We start from the raw sequence: 23,138 nt of genomic DNA on the forward strand, positions 1-23,138 counted from the left end.
CCAAGTCGTTATTGGGTCGCCTTGCATGGATTCCTAATGGAGGAGGGTGCCAGATATGGATACCATCAGAACCTTAGATACTATTTAATTTTTTTGGAAAATTATTTTCAAAAATTAATTTTATTTATAAAAACTCGATCTAAATGGTTTTACGAAATATTTCGGCGGAAAACTTAAGAAATTTTTATAATAACTTAATTTGAAAAGTCAGTGACTTTTTGACTGAGATGTATTTTTCGCAAAAAAGCGTTTAATTTCTCAACATAGTCTCCTTTTATCTGCACCATTTCTGTTTTAGTTGAAAGCAAGAAATATTCGCTGGGGGCTAAATCTGGGGAATATGGTGTATGGGGACGGAGTTTGTAGTCCAGTTGATGGATTGGTGGAACCGCACATTTTTCTTGGCAGAATGTAGAGTCGTTTTTGGTTCAAAATCGAATAGCTCCAAAATCTCTGAATAATATTCACTAGACATCGTTGGCCGAAACATCCACTTTGGCTTCTTTCGTGCTTTTTCAGATCTCAGGTGTATTGTGATGGTCCATGTTTCGTCAGCGATTACGAAACGGTGCAAAAACTCGTTCGGATCGCGGCTGAACATCGCCAAATAATTGTCGCGGATAGCTTTTTCACATCCAAATATTCACGGTAAATGTGATTTACCCAGCCGCCCCACACTTTTCTTCTCCGTTCATCCAATATCATTTCATCGACTTTGTCAACAATTTATGGCTTGGCGACCTCTTTTGGGTGACCTCGAATGCTTAGGCAGCACTTTGGCTGATATGATCATAATGAAAATCCATCAATTTTTTACGCAAAATTAATACTGGATTAAATTTACTTTTTTCTACTTTTGATACCCATCACGAGATTGTGCGGTTTCAATGGCTGTCAAACACAAACCAAATGGCGCAGTTTGCTAAAAATTTCACACAGAGTCTACTAATCGATGACTGTTGGCGGAAGCAATTCAAAAAGTCACTGACATTTCAAATCGCACTAAATATTATACTACGCGAAGACATTTTTTGTCAGTGTCAACAGATCGGCACAGTTCAAACGATTTCAAAACATTAGATGTCAAATTAAAGGACTTGGTGGGCAGAGATGCTATTTAAGAAAAATCAATTATTAAAAGATGGGTATTGTTGCCACCAGGTTCAACTTAATTCATCAAGTAATTGAAATATGTCTTACAATATCAGACGACCTAGATTTAAGATGATTTTGGTTTTAAAATACCCTATTTGAAAAGTTGATTTAAGCTAAACTTATACATTATTTATATTAAATATTAAAATACGAATGCATAACGAAATAACTCTTCAGCTTTAGTATGAAAATATTTTTGATTAAGGTTGCCACCTATTCGAAAACTCATATCTAACTAGCTATGTATGTACAAGTATATTTATTGTGAAGTTCATCAATCTAATATGTGGAATATTTTTTAAGTTCTTTAAAAGAAATGCCACCTGTTTATAAACTTCAATTTAGTTTTGGTCTTACGTTTATTGAAATTCTCACTACTGCCTCTATTGTTAGTATATCCTCATATTTAGTTTCATACAAAAAAATTCAACAGAATTGTTTTAAAGCGGTTAATCCTTTAAACCATATCTAACGCCGCGTACACAAATCATTCCTCCTACCCGACAAAACAAAATAAAAAAAAACGGATAACAAAACAAATCACCCTAATTGCGTCAACATTTAACACAATAAAATTTGCCTATAAAATTATGTGAAATATGGCAATAAAAAGTGGGAAAATTGCGCAAATAAATTGAAAAAATAAAATAAAAGGAAGTTAAATACATAAAAACCAATTGGGTGAACTTAAAAAAATGGGCGATTTAGTTAAGTTTTTTTTTTTTTTTTTGATTCGCGCGATTCACAGTGAAAACCAACAGCCGCACGCAATTTTAGAGAACAATGAATACAGCAAAAATAAACTAAAGTTTTTGAGCAGCCTGCGGTTCGTTTATGTAAGCAAAATGTGGGGGAATTTACATACAAACAATACATACATTATACATAAATATGTATGTATGAATCCACATATGTATATATGTAAATATATATAAAAGCACATACATATATATATATATATATGAATCTTCTACTATTTAAAATAGCTGCCTAGATAGCGAAAGGGTGAAGCATGAAGTGCTTACCTAAGCTGAAACAATAGAAAACTTTATGTGTTTCTCGACCTAAGCCCTGGGCTAATTTATACGAGAGCAATTTTCGTAAGTCCTTTCATTTTGTATCCTTCATAATGCTGCTCCCTCATTCACACTGATATTTTTTATTTTTTTTTTGTTTCAAATGTTAAGAAAAATAATGGCTATATAAATTTAGGTCATGATATATGATTTGCTGTGACTGTCAAAAGAAAGTTCGTCGAATGGGTCTACACGGCTAAGCACACGGTTAGCTCGCTGCCATTGGCATTTAGTTTAATAGGCTTTGTACATTTCTTCTTATTTGCATAATTTATTGGCGAGAAAAATTCGAAAACTAAAAGAATATGTAGGTGAATTTTTAAACGTAGACTTGTAGAAACTTGTAGAAAGACTACCGCAGCCAGCAAGTTCAGCAGCAGCTCTTCGAAATCAGGCAACTATGTAGCACATACATACATACATAGTTATACATTTAGTTGTACGTGGCGTATGTGTAACCATTAGCTCGTTTTGAAATTGTTTCATTCCTCCTGCAAGCGAAGTGCTTGCCATGCATACACTTTTATGTTCGGTTAAACGTGTGTAGCTATCTGCTAAGGAAAACATGAAAGACACCTGATAAAGGCAATCCTATACCATGCAAATTTTGTGCTTCATTGATTTCTTGGTGCGTCGGCTAGGATTTTTGCTATTTATTTATGCGTGTCAGCATAGACATAGAAACTTCAGCTCTACCCATTCTGCAATCTTTTGGTGGCAGTCAGCTTTACGAGGTGTGTTCAAAAAAATGAGTTGACTTTTCACTTTAATCAAAAACTTTTTTTTTTTGCTTTTTATTTATACGCATCAGCACTGCAAGTCTCCTTCTATCTACTCTAGGATCTGTTAGTGGTAGTAACTTTTACTAGGGTGTGCCTTTTAATTTTTATCAACCACTTTTTTTTATTGGTGAATATTACTGTTGTCCCTTCACAGTACCTCAGATATAGTACAGTTATGCCAATGTTTCTTACAATCCTCAAAGCACTTCTGATAAGAACATTTTGGTATAGCCTTGTGTTCTTCCAGCGATGAAGCTTTTATCCAGTTACTGTTAGCAAATCTCTGTCCTTTCATGGATCTTTTCAGTTTTGTATACAGGAAAAAAAAAATTACAGAGAGCTCATAACGAAGAGCTCTACATAGTTAAAATGCAACGAAAAAATTTTAAAATTTGAATGCATGTACGTAGCCCGCGAAATTTGAAAAGTCACCTTACTTTTTGAGCACTCCTCGTAAATTCCTTTACTGCGCAACAGCCTTTCCCATTTCTTCCACTACTCAATCTGCTGTCAATACCATTTTTGTTGAGGATTATTTCTGTTATGTTAGTTTTTTGCAAATGTTTCTTCTACCGTTGTTTCGGTTTTTTCGCATGCAATAGATTTGCATAAATGCCTTTGTTCATTTAGCTGCATTGTAGTAAACGATTCTGTGTCTAAATGAAGAAGGTATAAAAGACAACAACTGGCAACTTTTGTTGAATTTTGTTTGCGTGTGATTTAAGAACATGCTTGTGGAATGGTCAGCACCCTAATGGGGTAGATGCCTAAAGCAACAACAGCGGCTATAGCTGATGGCCTGACAGCTCAGCTATTCAAGTACGGAGGCGGGGAGTCAATAGTTAATGTGTACGGATCACTGCTTATCTGCAAGATAGTTAGGCGAAAACTTTCCCGACGGCTGGTGTATGATCCAAAATAAAGGTTACACTGCCATAGACGCTCGATTGTATGTCATTGAACCTATTAAAATTAATATTTATCCATCGGAAAATTTTGCTTCTTTTCAGCAGACTTCCAATATCTATACCCAATTGTTTATAATACCATTTATAACATATTAACGGGTCCTCTAAAAAATAGTAAGTATGTAATAGGAAATCGGGTGTTGTTACTGAAAGTCTCTTGCAGAGAAACAAAGTTTTCCGATTGAAAAATACTGATTTTCAAGAATTCTATACGATTTCTACGAAAACTTATTTTTTCCCCTTGTAAAATACTTGAAAAACTTTGAGCGACCTCTAAATATTTTTTCCTTTCATAAGAAAAAAAGAGGGGTATACTTTTTTCGGTATAGAATAATCCATGAGGGTCATGACTCCATTATGTTCAGGTACCCAAATAAGGTAAACCTTGTTTCTGGATACCAGCTTTGAGGTAACCTCACGTGCTGTCAGTGTGAGGGAAAACAATCTGCTGTCAAAGTATATGTAGTTGGTTAGTTGCCCTACTTTCTACACCTAGTTTACGGAAGGAGAGAAGACCTTGTGCATGTACATATATGGACCCGGTACCAAACTCACAATTCCCGTTAGCAGATGTGCCACGGTGTTTCACGCTTATTTTCTGGTAATCTTAAGCTGCGCTCAATTAAACATTCAGGGTATTCATCTTAACGCGTAAATTCCTCGTAACTGTGTGAATCTTGTAAATAAACCGCTTTTTCATACAAAATTAAGTAATTTTACGAGGCTTATGTAGTTACGAGGCATTTACGCGTTTATATGAATTGCCCTATTGAAAAGAGGTTAAAAAGCAATTTTGTAGTCATGTTTTCAGATAGATATCCAGCAGTCATATGGGCCATCTCAAAAAGGATGATGAAATCCAAACTTGTTAAACACGAAGCGAGTTAATTCAAATTGAGGTAGGCCGCCACAAGACAACGAGGTCCCTCACGAGTTAGCGTGAACAGGATCCTTAACTGCATTTCTAAAACTGGAACTATTTTGTGATCTCAATTTGTGCTCTTCAAATACCATAGCCACTAAGTGGATACACTCTGAACGCAATAAGTACTGGGAGGCGGTAGTTGTCATGGGCAGATCAGGCCCTTTGGCGGAGAGTCAGAATGCCGACTCTTCCAAAGAACCTGCCGAACATATTATTCGTGGCAGTCCGGCTTTGGCTAGACGAAGCCTTATTTATTTTAAAGCTCTAATGATCAAATCAGTTGTTGTCAGGAATTCGATTAACAAAGTCCTTTTAGAATTCATTATGGATCCCGTCATGGTCGTTCCAGGGTAGATATCCAAAGGCCTTTCAGGTCACAGTGTATCTTCTTCTCACATGCCCGTACCTTTTACTAACTTACTAACTACCTTCCAAATGCGTAAATTTATGACATACAAGTCGGCCTGAATGGTAGAACTGAACTATGATCAGTGTTGGAGCTCCTTCTGTAGGCTACGTTGGGGAAGCATACTTTTATATATATGAATTACACCGTCGATAGAGGTAGTATAAAAATACTAGTCTACTCTCATAAATTTTACAATTATTTTACATAGTACAAACAAAAAAAAACTTAGGAAATACATTTCCGAAAACTTGTTATAGATAATTCTATATACTTAAGTCAAATTATCTGGCACAGTAATTGTGTCGAGGTTAACTATTCCAATACAACAAAAAAAAATAAAATCATCTTTATTCTCAATAAATATTAAGTTCTATTTTGAAGCCCAAAAGCATTCACTTCTCATTCAAAAAGAAAAATATAGAGTAAAATCGTATGCCACCTAATATCTCCTTTGCCACAATGCACTTTCACAATTTCACATGCAGTGCCATTTGCGATAGCCACACTCATTCCTGTTACTGTTCCTGTCGTTTAGACTACTGTCATTTGCGAAAAAGTTACTAAGGCACGTTTCAGGTGGAATTAAGAAAACTTTATGGAATTTCCACATTTTACAAAGTATGGCATGACAAAGTTTTGGTGCATAAAATTTAATAAAAAGAGAACGTCGACGATGAGCAACCAAACGTCGAAGACTGCACTGAACTTGAAAGACTTTGCAGCAGGGAGCGTTGGGCAATACGCTAGCGCAGAAAAGGCGTAGAGAAGTAGAGTTCATGTACAATCATGCATGTATAGAGATTGTACGTGCGTGTAGCCAAACACGTTTATCTGTACGTATGTATGTAGTCTTAAATTTAGTTCTTTTCAGCTGCTACCTACTCGTACATTTTTGTTGTTAGTACTTCACTACATATTTGCTCACTTTGCACACCTTTGTGATTGTGATTGTGAATGTGGGTGCAGCTGCATTTGCATAGTGAAATTCATGCAGTCCTTTGGGTAGCAGCCATTTGCATTTGAACACTTTACAACCTTTGCTAGCCGTGACAGTCCATTGCGTATACGTAACTTTTCATTATAATGTGCAAGTTTACGAATGCTTGGCATACATATATCTACGTAAATATGTACATATGTTTATATGCGGAATGCGTGTTCGCATAGTTTAGGTTCTTTTCCAATTTTTCACTGCAATTATGAAAAAATTGTTTCCCTGTCCTTTACATAACGTCGTTTAAAGTACGAAACCTCGTAACCTCGTTCTGCAAAACCGCGCAACTGACATTTTTTGCCAAAAATTGGATTTCCTCATACAAGCTCTTGGCTCAATCCCTTATCCAATCGTCCTGAAATAAACTAGCAGAAATGCGATTGCTTTATAAAAAAAGATTAGCATTTCGAAATATGAGTGTTTTTACTCTCTAGAAGTTAATTTATACAACAACAAAGGTAAAAATAAAAACAAAAAGAAAGTGCCGTAAAGCTAAAGGCAAAAATGAAGATCAAGGTAAATGTGAACACATTACTTATATATATAAGGGCAAAAGTGAAGGGAAATATGTAGATGAAGAAAATGATAAACACAAAAATAAAGACAAAGAGGAGGGTGAGGATACCGATAAAAGTAAAGATGAAGATAGAGGAAGAAAGATTAAAATAAAGGTAATTAAAGAGGTAAGGATATAGAGAGAGACACAGAGACTTAATCTGGAAACTATTTTGGGATTTTAGAGATTTTCGGGATTCTCGGGACTTATCGATAAAATGATCGATATTTTTATCGGTTTTGTTGTCGATCTTTTTATGGATTTTTTATCGAGATTTTGACCGATATTGTTATCAATTCTGCTATCGATATTTTCGGAACTTATCGATATCATAATGGATATTTTATCGATTTCGTTATAGATATTTTTATCGATTTTGTTATCAATTTTTTAATCGATATTTTTAACTATTTTGTTAGCGATACTGTTTATCGATTTTGCTGTCGGTATTTTGTATCGATTTTGTTATCCATATTTATCGCTTTTGTTGTCGATATTTTTCGATTCTGTTATCGTTATCGATTTCTTTATCGATATTTATCGGTTTCTTTATAGATATTTATCGATCTTTTTATGGATATTTTTAACGACTTTGTTATCGATATTTTTATCGATTTTGTTATGGACATTTTTATAGATATTTTTAGCGATTTTTTTATCGATTTAGTTATCAATATTTTTATCGAAATTTATCGATTTTGTTATCGATGAAGTTGGTAGGCGCGTTCTTTTTGACAGAATTCTTAGAGTTCTCTTGTAAGCGTATTTAATATTGTTTCGTCATCGGAATGTCTAGTCTGCTGCCACTTCTTTCTATACTGGCGTTTTTGGCAAGATTTTATTTTACAAAGGAAAGAGATTCTTGTACACTGTTCTTTGCTTAAAGGTGTAGATCTTCAAGCAGCATAAAGTAAGTGTTGAAGATAATAAGCTTTGGATGATATTTCAGTCAATCTTTCCTGTTATGATGGTAACATTGAGAAGTTGAGACAAGAAGCTCATTGCTTAGGGTTACAATTACGGCATAATGGTCGGAAGGTAGATCGAAACAGAAAATAAATGTCTATCATTTCAATATCTGCTATACCCTAGAGATACGTAAAACGTGTTCAACTTGCGACCCCAAGAAAAAATGTAAAAAATGCCCGTCTATACGAGAAACTAAGCTGCCTAGAATGTTCAAACAAATTTTTCAAAATTTGTCATGAAAAATTTTATGTTTTTACCCTTTACAATTTTTGTAAAAATATTGAAGAAACTTTTTTATTTTAAAATCGTTACGCAGCCATAATTGGGCTCAGCTGGTTAAGGGTTAAACTACATATTAATCTTTACATTCAAGCTTGTATTAATATCAAACTAAATCTGAAACTTAAACTGTTGCTTTACGCGCTTCTTTAACTCAACATAAAATCTTACATTTGAGCGGAATTTTCGACCTCAACCATTTCGGCTGCTCTCGACATTTCGAGTTTTCAATTCCTCACTGCTACTAAGGAAATTTCGCTTCAACAATGAAATTTTAAGAAGTCAGACAGAATACAGCAAGCGCATAAACCCGATAAATTTGGACAAAGCAAATACAATCCATTTAAATTGCGTTTTTTTAATACAAATTAATACCTTTTAGATTCTTTTCATACCATTTTCCTACTGATTTTTCATTAATATGATTTATTCTGCCACATTAATTACCACACTTTCTATTGCCATGCTTTAAAGTTGTTCGCTTTCTTATTAAAGTTTGCATTTCGATTGCTTTCACACCAAGTTCGTCTCGTCGTTGTGCTCTGGCATTATTTTATTTGCATTCTTTCTTGCATTCATTTGCATATTATCGCTTCACTACAATGTTGTTGTTATTCTGACAAAAGTTCCTCAAGTATCGAGCACGGGCTCGTTTTGTTTATGGTCGATTCGTTGGCATGCGAAATTCGAATTTAATGAGGAAATTTGTTGAAAACACTCGCCGTCGTCGTTTTTTGCTTCCGAGGTTCGGAATAAATGCCGAAATGGTAAGGTCAGACATTTAAGAAGAATTTTTGCGAATCAATATATAAATGTAAATCGATGTATAAATTGTGAACGCTGCTTCGATGTTTTTTAAAAAAATTGACATCCCTAATTGTGAAAAAAACGAGAAGTGACGGATATTTTTTTGCTTATTGAATTTTGATAAATTACTTTTTCAAGAAAAATTTATTTTGAAGCCTTTTCGCCATACACAAGAACTATATGACAATTCTAACTGCATTTCTGGTTTCAGCATAAAATTTTCAAAATGATCCCTTAATTTTTTGTATGCATTTCTAAACACTCCACTCTTTGCACTCTTAAAGCAGAAAATTCACTCACCCTTATCAAATTTTATGCTTTTAGATTTTAAAATTTGCAAAATCCGAACATTAATCCGAACAAACTTTCGACCGGAAACAAAAGTAATAAGCCCACAAAATAGCTGCATTCAACCAACAAACGCTGCTGTTAAATTGAAAAACAAGAAATGAAAAAAAGCCAACAAGCATTATTAGTAATAACTTGTGCCATTTGGTGGATGTTTTCGGGCGAACGAACAATTCGTCTGTCGGCGTGTCATTGTGAATGCACATCGTTGCATGTACATACATACATATAAAACAAATGAAGAGGTAAGAGAAAAAATCAGAAATATATATGGAGTAGAAGAGAAGTCAGATTTCAGCTGGTCGACTGTAACGGGTCTTTTGTGTGCCGAGTTTTTTTTTCATTTGAACATTGCAATTGCCCTCATAGCTGTCTATGAGCTCCTCTAACATTCTAACACAAATACAATAAAGCAAAATATCAACTCAACTCGTACAATATGTGGCATTTGGCTTGTGCACTCATACTTACTAGGGGTTGGCGGAAGTCGTTTGCTTTTGCAACAAAATCGCCACTGCAATAGCATACTACATGCATATGAAAGACACTTCCGTTGCACACACAGACGTATGTACATATGTGTATGTAAGCACGCAAATGCATCTACTTACACATACACGCACACGCGCTTGCTGGTAGTCAAAATGGATGCATTTACATTATTCGAAGTGCCCAATGGCCAGCGCACAGTGAATAACAGACTTAGGTAATTTTTTTTTTTTTTTTGGGATTTTTCGCATTTCATTCTTGTTGTTACGTTTTTCTCAAATTTTATTCCCATACCTCTTACACTTTTTTTTATTATTTTTTCTATGCATTGCCTTTATTTACATACATACATATACATATGCAAGGTATGTATGTATGTATATATTTATTTGCATATGCGTGTTGCATAGATAATAAGCTTGCAACATGCAACTCTCGAAAAAAACTCAACTTGTTCGCCAGCAAAGTTAGTAAATTGCATTCGCAAATTTCGAATGCCACTCAGTGCTCTTTGACTGCAGTCACTCAACCAGTTCAGTGATTTGAGAGATTAAGCAGTAATTCAAATAGGTGCATTTGCATATCTAGTAAAAAAATGTGTGAGTTTGTAAGTGTGGATTCGCTTTGGTGCAAATACAAAAGCGCTTTAAGCGTACTACACACAGCTACACATACAAATGTTTATAAATTATTGCACCTTAAAAAAAAAGTATATAGATAGTTTAATCTTATACTAAAACACTTAAACACAAGTTAATTCTTAAACATTGGCATTGGCAAAGGTTTTTGGGCTTAAGCTGGAACTGACATCTTGAAAGTCGAAATATCAAAAATAGAAACTCTACCTCTCCTTAAAAAAAATATTCGATATTTCTGAACTCTTTATGGACATAATAAATACGTGTAAAATATTCATAGTACAGCAAACAATTTCAAAGAATTTCTCAAAATAGGCAAAACATTCGTAACTGGAAATGTTTAAGGAAATTCGCTACTACATACTTATTTCCTAATATGATATATTTGGAGAACACTTAAAAAATGATGTATATAAGCTCAGTTATGGGAACCGTTTAGGAGTACAACTTTATCTGACTCATCAGACACTACTAGGAAGCGTCTGATTACGCTGCATTACAAAATTCTTCATCGAAAACTTCTGCAAAATTTATAAAAATTCTGTTGGAAAAAATTCTGTATTCACAAAATCCTACTTTTTGCACTTTCGCCTTTCGAAATTCCACCCGCCATTTTTGTAGATAAAATCTCAACAAATTTAGCATATTCGCATCTTTGGCCTAAATCTATTTATGTAGGTATATTTAGGAAATATGTACATATGTTCTAAGTATACAATATCTTACAGCGTGTTTTTACAATGAACCAAATAAACTTTTACTTTCAATACCTACATCGCACAATGGGACTATAGCGGCCAAAAGTAGTAAAAACGGGTTAGCGAATTCTGAAAAAGTAATTACGCAGATATATAGCAAAATACCCAGCTCATCTAAACCAAAAAGAATTTTTGATAAAAATGCATATTTGCAATCATCACACGTGCTTAAATTAGGAACAATGCGAAAAAATAAATTTGTAAGAAAAAATTTTGATTTTGTCGCAAGTATTTTAAATTAATTTTTCCACTTGTGCGCATATTTGAAAAGCCAATCTGATTGATGAGCAGTTTTTGAATATGTATGTGGTCAAGCATTGCTTTAAATTTTTATAAACCTTTTGAAATATATTAATTAGTTTATTTTGAAATTTTACATAATTTTGCGAGTAAAAATTTTTCTAGTGCTTAATTTAAAAATGGATATTTAAAAAGGACCTAGGAAGCGAGTTAAATTATACTTAGGACAAGTAAACTTAAATATTCGAGTTATATCTCAATTAGTTCCAGCCGCCAGGAACTGCGAGTCCAGCTTCTATCCTTCCTTTAATAATTAAAAATTATTTAAAATCAACGCGATTAAGGCCAAATCAAAAAAAATTAATATAAGCTTTTTTAAGAGTTGAACAAGTCGTGAGTCTAGTCGAGCAGACAAACACAGCGTACTCAGGATTCTTAACTGAAACTCAAAATTTTGGCTTAATGTTAAAACCCCCATTTTCAGTGGGATTGAGCTTACATTAGGCCTTAACTTCACATGTACAAGTATACCTGTGGTCAAAAAAAAAAGGGGTGCCACATTTGAAAATTTTTCTTTTGTTGGTTTAATGTTCACTCATTTTTTATAAAAGTATAGCTCGTTCTATAAAAACAACCATATCTTTCAATTAAAATTTGTTTAAGAAAATTAGAAAAAATCTACAGTTTTCAACAAAATTGCATCAAGGCATCAAATTTTTGAATCAGAACTAAAAAAATCTTATCTTAAAATTCGCATTAGTTTTTAATTTTTTTTTGCTGGAGCTCACGGAATTGACCACAACCAAAAAATTTTTGCAGTTTTAACATACGGGTATCATTTTTAGGCAAAGCTGTGTATTACGAAACAGGAAAAATGCTATAGAGGATTTTCATTTGAACCGAACCGAACCGAACCATTTCTTGGAGTGGCTTTCAGGTTCGGCTTTAGCACTTCAAAATAAAAACGGTTCGGTTCGTGGTTCGGCTCAAAGACCAAAAATGCGATGGTTCGGTTCAAAAACTGGTTTGCAGCCCTGTTTGGCTAGTGGTCATTTCAGAGGAGGTGACACCACAGATAAAAAAATATATAAATTTCATAGATCGCGTTTCAATCTGTGACAACAATTAAGCAAATCAATTAAATCTTTAAAAATCGATTTCTATTGATTTATATGAAAAATCTTTTATCAAGTTGTCATTCCCCGTGTACAATACTTTAAGACAATACTGAGTTACTAAAAAATAAATTTATGGGTGAGAAGTTATCAGCGTTCAAAGAGAGTATGTCTGTTTTTAGCGTAAAATATAAATAGTTAAGCTTTCTATTCTTCAAATAAGGTTTCTTTATAAAAACCATAATAAATATTCATATCAAGCCAGTAATGTTCATTTTACGTACGAACAGTGTGTCCTCAATAACCACCCGTCCCACCCGTCACAAGCTAAATGGCGTTTTTTGTTTTTAATATCGTAATGCCATGAAGGCATATAATTACCTACAAACGAGAAAAGCGCTTTGCACGAATTATTTTTAGATTGTCTAAAATAGGGAAACGAATCCATAAACTCAAAGAGAAATGGTAAATTTTCTTTCAAAATTATAAAATTAAGTTCTATATTTTATTAATTTCGTACTAATCTAATATCCGATAAGTGTTCACAATTTAAAAATTTTAAAATTAATGGTTAAAGAGAAATTAACTAAGATTTGACCAAAACGCGTTAAAATGTCCCGCCCGTCATGTTGAAATGGCCTTAACATAACTTTATTGAGGGCCGAATTATAAACTAGGTTTTAAAATGTCTCTGCCCTTTAAAAACAAAAAACACTTGAAAAGATCAGAAAATTTTAAGACCAATTTGAGGTATTTTATAAAAAAAAGAATAGAGTCAAAAATGTATTTAAATTTTTGCTTTCACCATATCCTCAATTTCGAAATTCTGTAATTTTTTTATTTAAACATTTTTTTTAACATATTTTTTCTATACTGTCCCAATAATCTTTCAAAAGCTAGGAAATTTTGAATTTCTTATTACTTTCGAAAAGTTTTAATTCTTTTCCTTTAGCAGAACTTTGGTTAGTGCCCTCCGCATGGATACATTTTCACGGCAAACAAAAACGATTATGTATAAAATTCGCTCTCAATATTATCACCTGAACAACGAAAACAATAAATGCTCTTAGTCTTTTGCCAGCCGTGACAGAAAGACTAATAAAACTTTAAAAAATTTAATAGCTTGGGGTGTGGCTAAACTCATAACAAAAGATACGCAGGATAGCCGAACTGGGGTGAAAAGTACCTTCTGCATGCCAGTTGTAATGTCCAACTACAGGCTTTATTATTATTTTCTAGAAGCTTATTGTCTTCATTTTGCTTTCTCATAAAGCTTTCGTTGTACATTACACATACATACATATGTATGTACATATACAGTCAGCGTCAAAAAAAAATCATAGACTGACATTCTGACGATTTTATTTATTTATATATTCCATGCAAAATTTTTCTTACTTTTTATAAAACAATTAATTTTTAAGCAAAAAAAAACAAAACCGAATTCCACCTTGGAGGTACCACCTTTCCGTTAAAATAATAATTATTGAAATCAGTCGACGTGGTCCAAAGTTATGCGGTAACATACATAAAAAAAAGTATTTCGACGAACTGATAACCTGCTCCTTTCTTTGAAGTCGGTTAAAAAACATAATAGTTCCATAGCAAACACTACAAGAATAAATTTTTTAATTTCATACAAGAAACACCAAAAAACTTTAATTCAAATTTCCAATTTTTCAGTTCGATTTCCCTGCATTTTCCCGAGTTATCGATGGAATTAAAAAAAAAAAACAAATAATCTTGTGGTTTTGCCAGTGAATGAACTATATTTTTATAAAAATAAAATAAGAAAAATTTGGAAAATATTAGTAAATAAAATCGCCAAAACGTAGTTTTGACGCTGACTGTATTTATGTATATACATAGATATATAGGCACATAACTATGTATGTAAGGTATGTTGTATGCTTTTCCAAGAAAATATGCCTACAGCCAAATTTGGAGTTTATCAAACAACATGGTAGAATTCATTTACAGGGAAAGCTTGCTTGCTCAAAGCCAACAAATAATGTAAAGAGAACAAATAGAACGGCATGGATAAATACCAGGAAAAATATTTGTGCGCAATATTGAATTTTGTATGAAAGCAAAATTATTTACAGGAAAACAGGGAAGCTGCAGTATTCTCCAATATTCGTGGTAAAATCAAAAATTCTCAATGCCTGCAGCATTTAATTCACTCAGGCGGTTGCCGCTGGGTTTTCTTAGCCTCTTAATTACATACATATGTATATGTATAATCTTCCATTCAAACGGCATCTTGTTGCTTCTCTTTGTTTTTGACCGACGCCCAAAAAAGGAGAAGGTTATCAGTTGGTCGGAATATTTTATGGAAAAATTATTCACAGCATGCATAGATAGAGGAGATACATATATAAAAAATCATATCTAAACAATCAGAGGTACGGAAGATATACCTTATATGGCACCAATCTAAGTGATTTTCACTGCTGTGTGATCGGCAGGTAAACCGGTAACACAGTTTAATGGGTCTAACTCCTCACATAAAGGAATTATATCGCAAAAACTGGTATCTGAACTATCAGTGTTATAAGAGATAAAGCTTACACAGCATTGAATTTTACGATTTTCTCAGTAGACTTTGTATTATTATTTAAGTGATCAGTAATCAGTGGATGCTGCAAAATTTTCTCAATCATACTGTAAATAATAAAAAAAAATTGTACTTTTAAAACTTCAACCAAAAATATTTATTGAAAAGGTTTTATGCGGTTTTTTTTAGGTTTCAACTAATTTATTTGTAATTTCAGAGATTGCAAAGATTCGTTATGAATATTTATTAATTTCGGAACCGTGTTTCGTAAAAAAAACTCTGAAATTAAAAGCTCGAAAATAAAGGATGCGAAATTTTTTTTAAACATTTTATTTTTTTTTGATGCAGTAATACGTCTGCGTCAAATATCTTGTTTATATCTACGAAAAAACCGCATTAATAAAAACCGATTTGAATCAACACTGTTTTTTATTTCTAGGGTTTATTTCTCAGTCTTTATAGAGCATTAAACTGTATTAAAAGGTAAACAATCTCCGTTAGTTTTATTCGACATTTAATTAATAATAAATTTGCGCGGTAGACCTAAATAGAAGCCGACAGTAATACAAATTTATTATAATAATAAATACTATTAAAAACGAGCTGTAGAAAGAAAAAATATTCAATTTTGAAGTGATAAATAAAAAACCGATTTAATATTTAATATAATTATTTGAGTACCAAAAAGGTACTCCGAACCATTGCGGCTTTACACCACACATTCAACGTCTTACTAGCAGCTCACGTGCCACTTTATTTACATAGTTCATATAAACACGCTTTGAAATTTGAAATCCTACTACTTGTTTTAGTATTTTTATTTACCACACATAAACACATACAAATGTATGTATGTACATTAGACTGGGTCGCAAAAAAAAAATTGCTACTACTTTGAAAGCATACTTTGAGAGGAGTCGTATAGAGTAACAAAGGTCTGCTTGTTTATCTGTCTGCCATGGCGTATGAATTATCAATCAACATCAACATTTATGCACCGTTGACTTATGCCAGCCATCTATAATACTCACAAATAAAACAGTTAGGAAGAAATTTCGATTTTGGGACCTTAAACTCACCAAGGAAGAACCATTTAATGACAGCAAAATCCTCTCAGAGAAAGTTTGTAGTAGCAAACTTTATTTTTGTATTAGATCAACCCAGTCATTCATTAGATACATACATATGTACATACAAGCAATATAGGCTTCCTCCGAAACTAGCGCATGGCATCCACTCTTACCCACTCCACAACGATTTTGTTGATAGATAAAATGGAAATAACATCATTTTAAACTTTGTACCAACATACGCACACATTCATGCATATAGTACATTCTTGTTATGCATGTACATATGTATGTACATCAGTGTGAGAAAATAAAAGGTTGCAAGTGTTTGAACTTTTGTTTTCACAGCCAACTAAGAAAACAATAAAAAAACAAACTCAATGAAAAAGAACAACGATTGAGAAAGAGTGTTTATTTATGTGTGGATGTGTGTTTATTTGCGCGCCAATACTACTATAGGTATGAATGTGTGTTCACTCGGGTGTTCGAAAAATACACAAGAAAATCTGAGACCTGTATTTTTTTCTGAACCGCCCTAGTGTACATACAGATATAGGTATGTAGTTAGAACAAATAAATTTGCGGAAATGAGTGTAGTTGTAGTGATTGTATTGCACAAACTATAGCGCTGATGTATAAAAGACAGCGTAGACGAAATTGTGTAGAAGAGTCGAATCCAAGTGAAGGCAGTAAAAAATCGCAATGACAACATTTGCGCAGAAAGAAAGCAAACCGCCTGGAAAAACAAGGAAACTCTTGATACGTCCGGATGCTGAGACGCCTGATGTGATAGTAAACACTAGCAATTGCAAATGTGGAAATGGTATTGTGCTTGTAGTATATGAAAAGAAAACAAAAAATAGTTGTTGACACTCTTAGTATAAGAAGAGAATAAGGCAAGTCATTGAAAACTTGTAAAGAAATATATTGCAAAAAAGTTTGAAGGAAAAACTAATGGCTTTAAGGTTATTTAATTTAGGAATTAGAGTTAAAACAGAAATGTTCAAGAAATATTAAGACCATATTTTATAATCACCATATATTAGTCTCAACTTCTTTTTCTATATCTAATTTAAATTATATATGTACGAATTAGAGGGCTGCGCAAATGGTTTTACATTTGCTATGCGCTTTCGACAGCTAGCTATCGCTACTGCAATGATAGAAATTTATTTGCCCACTGCAAAAGTGAGTGTGCAGTGAACGATAAAACTTAACATGTGTAACAATTTTCATTTTATGCTAATAGCAGATAATATTTAGATGTTATTTAGATAGAGAATAAGATGGAAATTAAGATGAAAATTTAGTTTAAGATGAAAGTTTAGATAAAGGAAGCCATTAGAACTAACAAAAATTCATAGACAAAGCCGAAGCCAAAGACAAAGACAAAGAAAAAGAAAAAATTTATTTGACAACAGAGACTAACACAAATCTCAAGATAAATATTATTAAAGAACTGGCAAAAATGAAGATTAAGCCATACATACACATAAAAATAAAGAAAACGATACAAATAAGTAGAGACGAAGAAAAAGATTCAAAGATAAATATGAAGCATCTGTACCTGAACTCACCTCATCTCATCTCAACTGACCTTAACTCACCTCAACCTTATTAATGTAGTTCATCTCACCTGAACTCACCTCAACCTTACCTCAACCCTACCTCAACTGAACTCCCCTAAACTTCCCTTCATTTTAGTGGTTCAATTTCAACCGCTGGCTTCAAAGGTTTAAGATAATTTGAGAAATCTTTATCTTTTTATGTCTTATCTATTTAATTTTTTTAAGGTTAGCATATACATATGCAGAGTGTACTTAATTTATAGTGTATGCATACGATTAATAAGTGTACATACGCGAAATATCCGCTAAAATGGCGAAAAGCCAATGTTGCCAACAAACTATGAGAATCGTAAAAACGAAGTAAAATGAATACGCACAAATATACCATTCAACACACACAGGTATGCATTTACGTGTAGAATCATGGCCTTCTGGGCGCCTATTTTTTCTTACCTTATAGCGGATCTCTTTACGTATTTTTTTGTTTTTTGTTTTTTTTTTTATGCGCTCGTTACTTTTATGGCGTAAATTACGCTGAAGTGTGCGTAAATCTCACATTAGAGGAAGCGAGTAACGTTGCCACCATTTTTCAATGCCAAATAAATTGATACGCTCAACTAAGTAAGGCAATGGCAATGCACATACAAACACATCGTCATTTCAAGTACAAAACTGCGTTTCGTCGTTCTGCAAAACCGCGTAAGTGACATTAGAAAATTGATTTGATGAAATTAGACCGGGAGCTCATGGCTTCATTATTTAGCCATTCCTACCAAACAATCGATTTATAAAGCTAGCCTAAATGGTGTTTGCATTATAAAGGGGAGAATCATTTTGAAATAAGAAAAGCTCCTATGCTTTAGTGTAAAATTTGGGCAACCTCACATACGCGGTTTTACATTATTTTCATACGCACTTTTGTACTATGAACGGCGTTATGCATATGTAAGTTATGTGTAAGTCAGTGAGTGTACGCACAAGTGTGTGGAAGGACATTAGTACTTGTTTCATTGCCGTACAAGTAGCGGTTGTTAGAAAGAATTGGCAACATTACACTTGGCATTGGTACATTTTTGTTTTTGTTTTTTTTTTTTCTTTGTACATCCTTGGCAACATTACTTACTGGCTTGCCATATTTTTCGCTATAAATGCTCTTACAACAACAAGCGTGTGCATGAATACATACATACAAGCATGTTGCTTAACGACTTTGCATTAGTGAGAACTTCTGTCGAGTTTAGTCACTTTCAGACACATATTTTAGCTTCAACTCAACTCAGTTCATCTGCACAGCAACACAAAGCTTCAGTGCATTGCCATCGCTTCGACTTGATTTTTACGACATCTAAATTTATGTTTCATTTCGATTGGTTGAATGTACTGCGCATAGGCATACTAATGTTGCAGTATATAAATTCCTGACAGTGAGAAGATAAACTAGTCAACAAACAACCTAAAAGATAGATTAACTAGCTGCTGGCTAGATTGACTGCCAAAACAGTGCTATGAAAGTTAGCTAGTTCGTTAGCTTGTATGATACTAACGCTAAATCTGTTGTACTGAATACTAAAAACTCTGTTGATCATTCTGGTGTGTTATTCAGACGGTTATCTTAATTGGACAAGTCTAGATATCCGCATTTCTTGGGATTCTGGTATACAAATTAACTCTCATTACATGGTCAATATTTGTGAGCTATAATAAAATATTTCATTTAACTACATCATTTGAATTAATAATAAATATCCTAAAATTAACTCTTTAATTACATTGGTTTAGAATTTTTAAACAGAAGGCTAACTTCTTCAAAAGTATTTTCGAAATAAACCATCCTTTAACATCTCTCATTTTATATCAACGCTAAAATATTTAACTTGTGAAACTTGTTAATTAAACTTATTTTGAAATTTCGTATTAATTAAACTAGTTTCGACTTCCCAAACAGGTGGCAACCCTTTTCAAAAATATTTTGAAAATAAAACCTACTGTAACTTCTCTCGTTTAACATCCCTATTACCATAGTTCATTTTAGGTACTTCTTAGTTAAATTGATTAAATATGTGCTTAAAATTTCGATCTATCAACATACCTACTTCGAATAGCAAGCAAATAATGGCATACTTAGAGTAACTACATGAAAACAATTCAAGTACAAAATAAAACACTTCACTGTGACGCTCTATGCGTACACTCTTCAACTGAATTTTTACTTACCTGCAAATATGTATGCGTAAAAGCTTACCACTCAACTCCCAGCTACTTAAAAACCTGAAGTGTAGGTACGTAAAACTTTGAAAACACTTCAATGCGCTACTTTTCACGAAATCTATGAGCGATTAAAGTAAAGTAACAAGCAAATAATTAGCAGTGAAAATTCACTCTCATCTAGAGTCCACATCGTGCTGTTCGCTCGTGATTGCGACTAAAATGCCAGGAGCACTGAAGTCATCAAAAATATTTCAGGTCATTTCCGTTGGTTATGTATCAATATTTTGCAATTAGCGACATAATTCTGATGTTCCAATGCGATAGCAAACTATGTACGTTGGAATTTCCTGCCTTCCAACAACCAACGCACAATAACTACTTGGATCTTAAATATATAACGATGTTTGTCATTCTTCATATATACATATTTATGAGTATGTATGTGTGTATATATGTAAGTAAATTTGACAACGTAAATATATACATATCTGATTTTCTATTTCAATGACCAGCTTGTACATCCCGCAAAACAAAAGCATTTCATTGCCTCGCATCAATTGTGGCAATTTTTGTCATATAGCATTCGAGGAAATTCGGCAAACTTTGAGTGGCTTAAAGCTCATAGGGCCATAAAAGAGCGAAAACTTTTCGTTGAAGTTGTAAAAGTGGCAATAAGTGAGTGACAAATAGCTAGAGGGCTGCAAGCAATAGCGCGTTGAAAAGTTAGTATAGCGCAGGTAGGTAGTGCAGTAAATCAGTGAGGTAATGAGAAATTATCAGTACAATAAAAGCTGCAGGACATCATTGACTACGCTGAATGACACTGTGTGAGTAATTAGGGAATAATTTGGTTTGAAAATTAGTTACTATAAAACCACATGAGTGGGTGAAGCAGTCCATAGAAGATTAGTTGGACAATATATATGATGAGGAAAGAATGCTTGTAGGGTAGGCTAAGTAAGAAATAAAAAAGTATTTGGGGGATTCACAATGGTGTCGTAAGTGTCGTATTTTTGTATGTCGTAAACTTTAAACACTTAAATAAATGTTTAGAAAACTGCTTTTGTTAAAATTTGGGGCGCTTTTGATTCCACCAACTTTTAATCCGTTAGCAACTCAGCTCTTGCACATAGAGGCTATTCCATGCTGGCAAATTGGATTTTTTGTATGCCCTCACTGAACGTCATTAGGCAGCCCTTGCAGAGCTATAAATTACTGCTCTCAGGCCGGTGTTACTCTGCTGCAGTGTAACTGAGTGAGGTGAAACTGCATCTAAAAGGGTGAGAAAGGGTGTCAAAGCTCAAGAAACACTTTCGTTTTTTTGCTATAAGACAACTATTCTGCCAACATATATCTGGGGTCGAATCGTGATAGACGTGAACGAGTGGCGATAAATTAAGTGGTTCGTCACTCGTCTGAACAAATTAATTAAATTTTTCTTATAGTTGGCAACATAGCACAGCGGGGGTAGCAATTTATAGGTTTGGTGTCAAATTTTAAGTGCATTTCCAAATGAATTTTAGTTTTAATAATCTTTTCTATGCGCTGGAGGCTTAATTTCATAAAGAGAATTTTTTGCAACTTTGTAAAATGCTGAGTTTAGTACATTAAATCGAGGTTTAATTTATTGAAAAAAAACTCAAATGAACAATGCAGAATCAACACAAAACTGAATAATTTCCTGATTTCTTTCTTCTTTTAAATATTTTCAGATTTCGAATGCATTTGATTGACCTTTTGTGATCGATTACTCGCTAGAACAAACTACATAGTCAGTCGCTCATTCCTTACTATCATAATATCGAATTATGAGACGAGTAGTACGTTACGGTAGACGACTTCGTTAATTTGAGAACCAGCATTAACACCAATAATAATATCAGACTTCAAATCCAACGGAGAATCACTCTTGACAACAAATGCTACTTTGGACTGAGTAGGCAATTAAGAAGTGAAGTTCTCCCTCTATAAGTCACTCATCATGGCGCAGAGGCATGGACAATGAAAACATCTGATGAACAGCGTTGCCATTTTAGCCGTTTTCCGGCTAGATTTAGCCGGTTATGATAGCAACTAGCCGGAGAAAATTCGATCTAGCCGGCAGCCGATTTGTTAGCCGGTTTGTAAAAAAAAGTTAGCCGTTTTTAGCCGATTTTACTATTTGCCTAATTTTAAGGAGCAAAAAGTAAACAAGTTGTTCGAAAGCAATAATGCAGCCCCAATGAAGATTTTTAATGAACTCAATGGCCCGTAGTCATAGTCAAAATAAAGTCGACTTTAAAGTTAGTTGCAGCTTTTTGACATAATTTTCAATGGGATATCTGTCAAAAAAGCTGCAACTAACTTTAAAGTCCAATGTTTTACTTTCGCATCTATGATCCCTAGTGGTTATTAGCGCGGACACATTTGATCCTATATGCTCCCCGTTGGAACCATACCTTGCTCCATTTCCTCAGTTTTATCACAGTTTTGAAGAGTATTTAAAAACAAAAGTAAGCACAAACGCTTTTGACCACGAAGCCGAGAAAATAATTCGAGAAAATGGTCGCTATTTTATTATCACTTTAATAAAGGAATTACGCCAACGCCTCCCTACAAATATTGCCACACTAAAAAAAATTGACTTTTTTCGGTTGGAAATGCATTAAGAGTAATTAAACCAAAAGTATTTGTCCAACTACAGCAACAAAAACACAAATATAATGCCGACGAAATAACATCCATAGAGATGCAATGGCAACGGTTAACGTTACATACCTGGAGTAATTTAGACTCAACTGTAAAATTGTGGGCCGAAGTTTATCAATTTCGAAATGCCTTAGGAGAAAACCCTTTTGCTGACCTTTGCAACCTAGTTTTTAGTTTTCTTGTTTTGCCTATAAGTAATGCAGAAGTAGAGCGAATATTTAGTTCAATGAATATAATAAAAACTAAGCAAAGAAATCCAATGTGCGTTAAAACGTTAAACGCTATTTTATATATAAGATACGGTTTAAAACGTGAAGAAAAATGCTGCCATAATTTTACTGTAGATGACGATCTCTTAAAATTAATGAATTCAGGTGATATATACAATAGTGATTTATTTGATGATGAGGAATATACACTCCATATAAATTAATGGTGTTAACTAGTCTTTCGTTTCTTGCGATTTATTTAAATAAAGCATGTGGATTTTCACTAAAACATTTTAGCCGTTTTTAGCCGCTTTTTTTTTGCCAATCTAG

General features: G+C 33.5%; 1 protein-coding gene across 1 annotated transcript in view; it reads left to right on the forward strand.

The window, feature by feature from the left end:
• LOC118737023 (protein CEPU-1) overlaps window positions 1–21,829 on the forward strand; it is a 359,992-nt gene extending 338,163 nt beyond the window's left edge. The window contains exon 11 of the mRNA XM_036467255.1: window positions 21,624–21,829. Within this exon, the coding sequence (XP_036323148.1) occupies window positions 21,624–21,644 (21 nt within the window). The 3' untranslated portion in view covers window positions 21,645–21,829. The remainder of the gene's footprint in view (window positions 1–21,623) is intronic.
• Window positions 21,830–23,138: the final 1,309 nt, after the last annotated feature.

The sequence above is a fragment of the Rhagoletis pomonella genome, unplaced genomic scaffold (genome assembly GCF_013731165.1).
Source record: "Rhagoletis pomonella isolate Grant_MI unplaced genomic scaffold, Rhpom_1.0 Rhpom_scaffold_00004, whole genome shotgun sequence".
NCBI lineage: Eukaryota > Metazoa > Arthropoda > Insecta > Diptera > Tephritidae > Rhagoletis > Rhagoletis pomonella.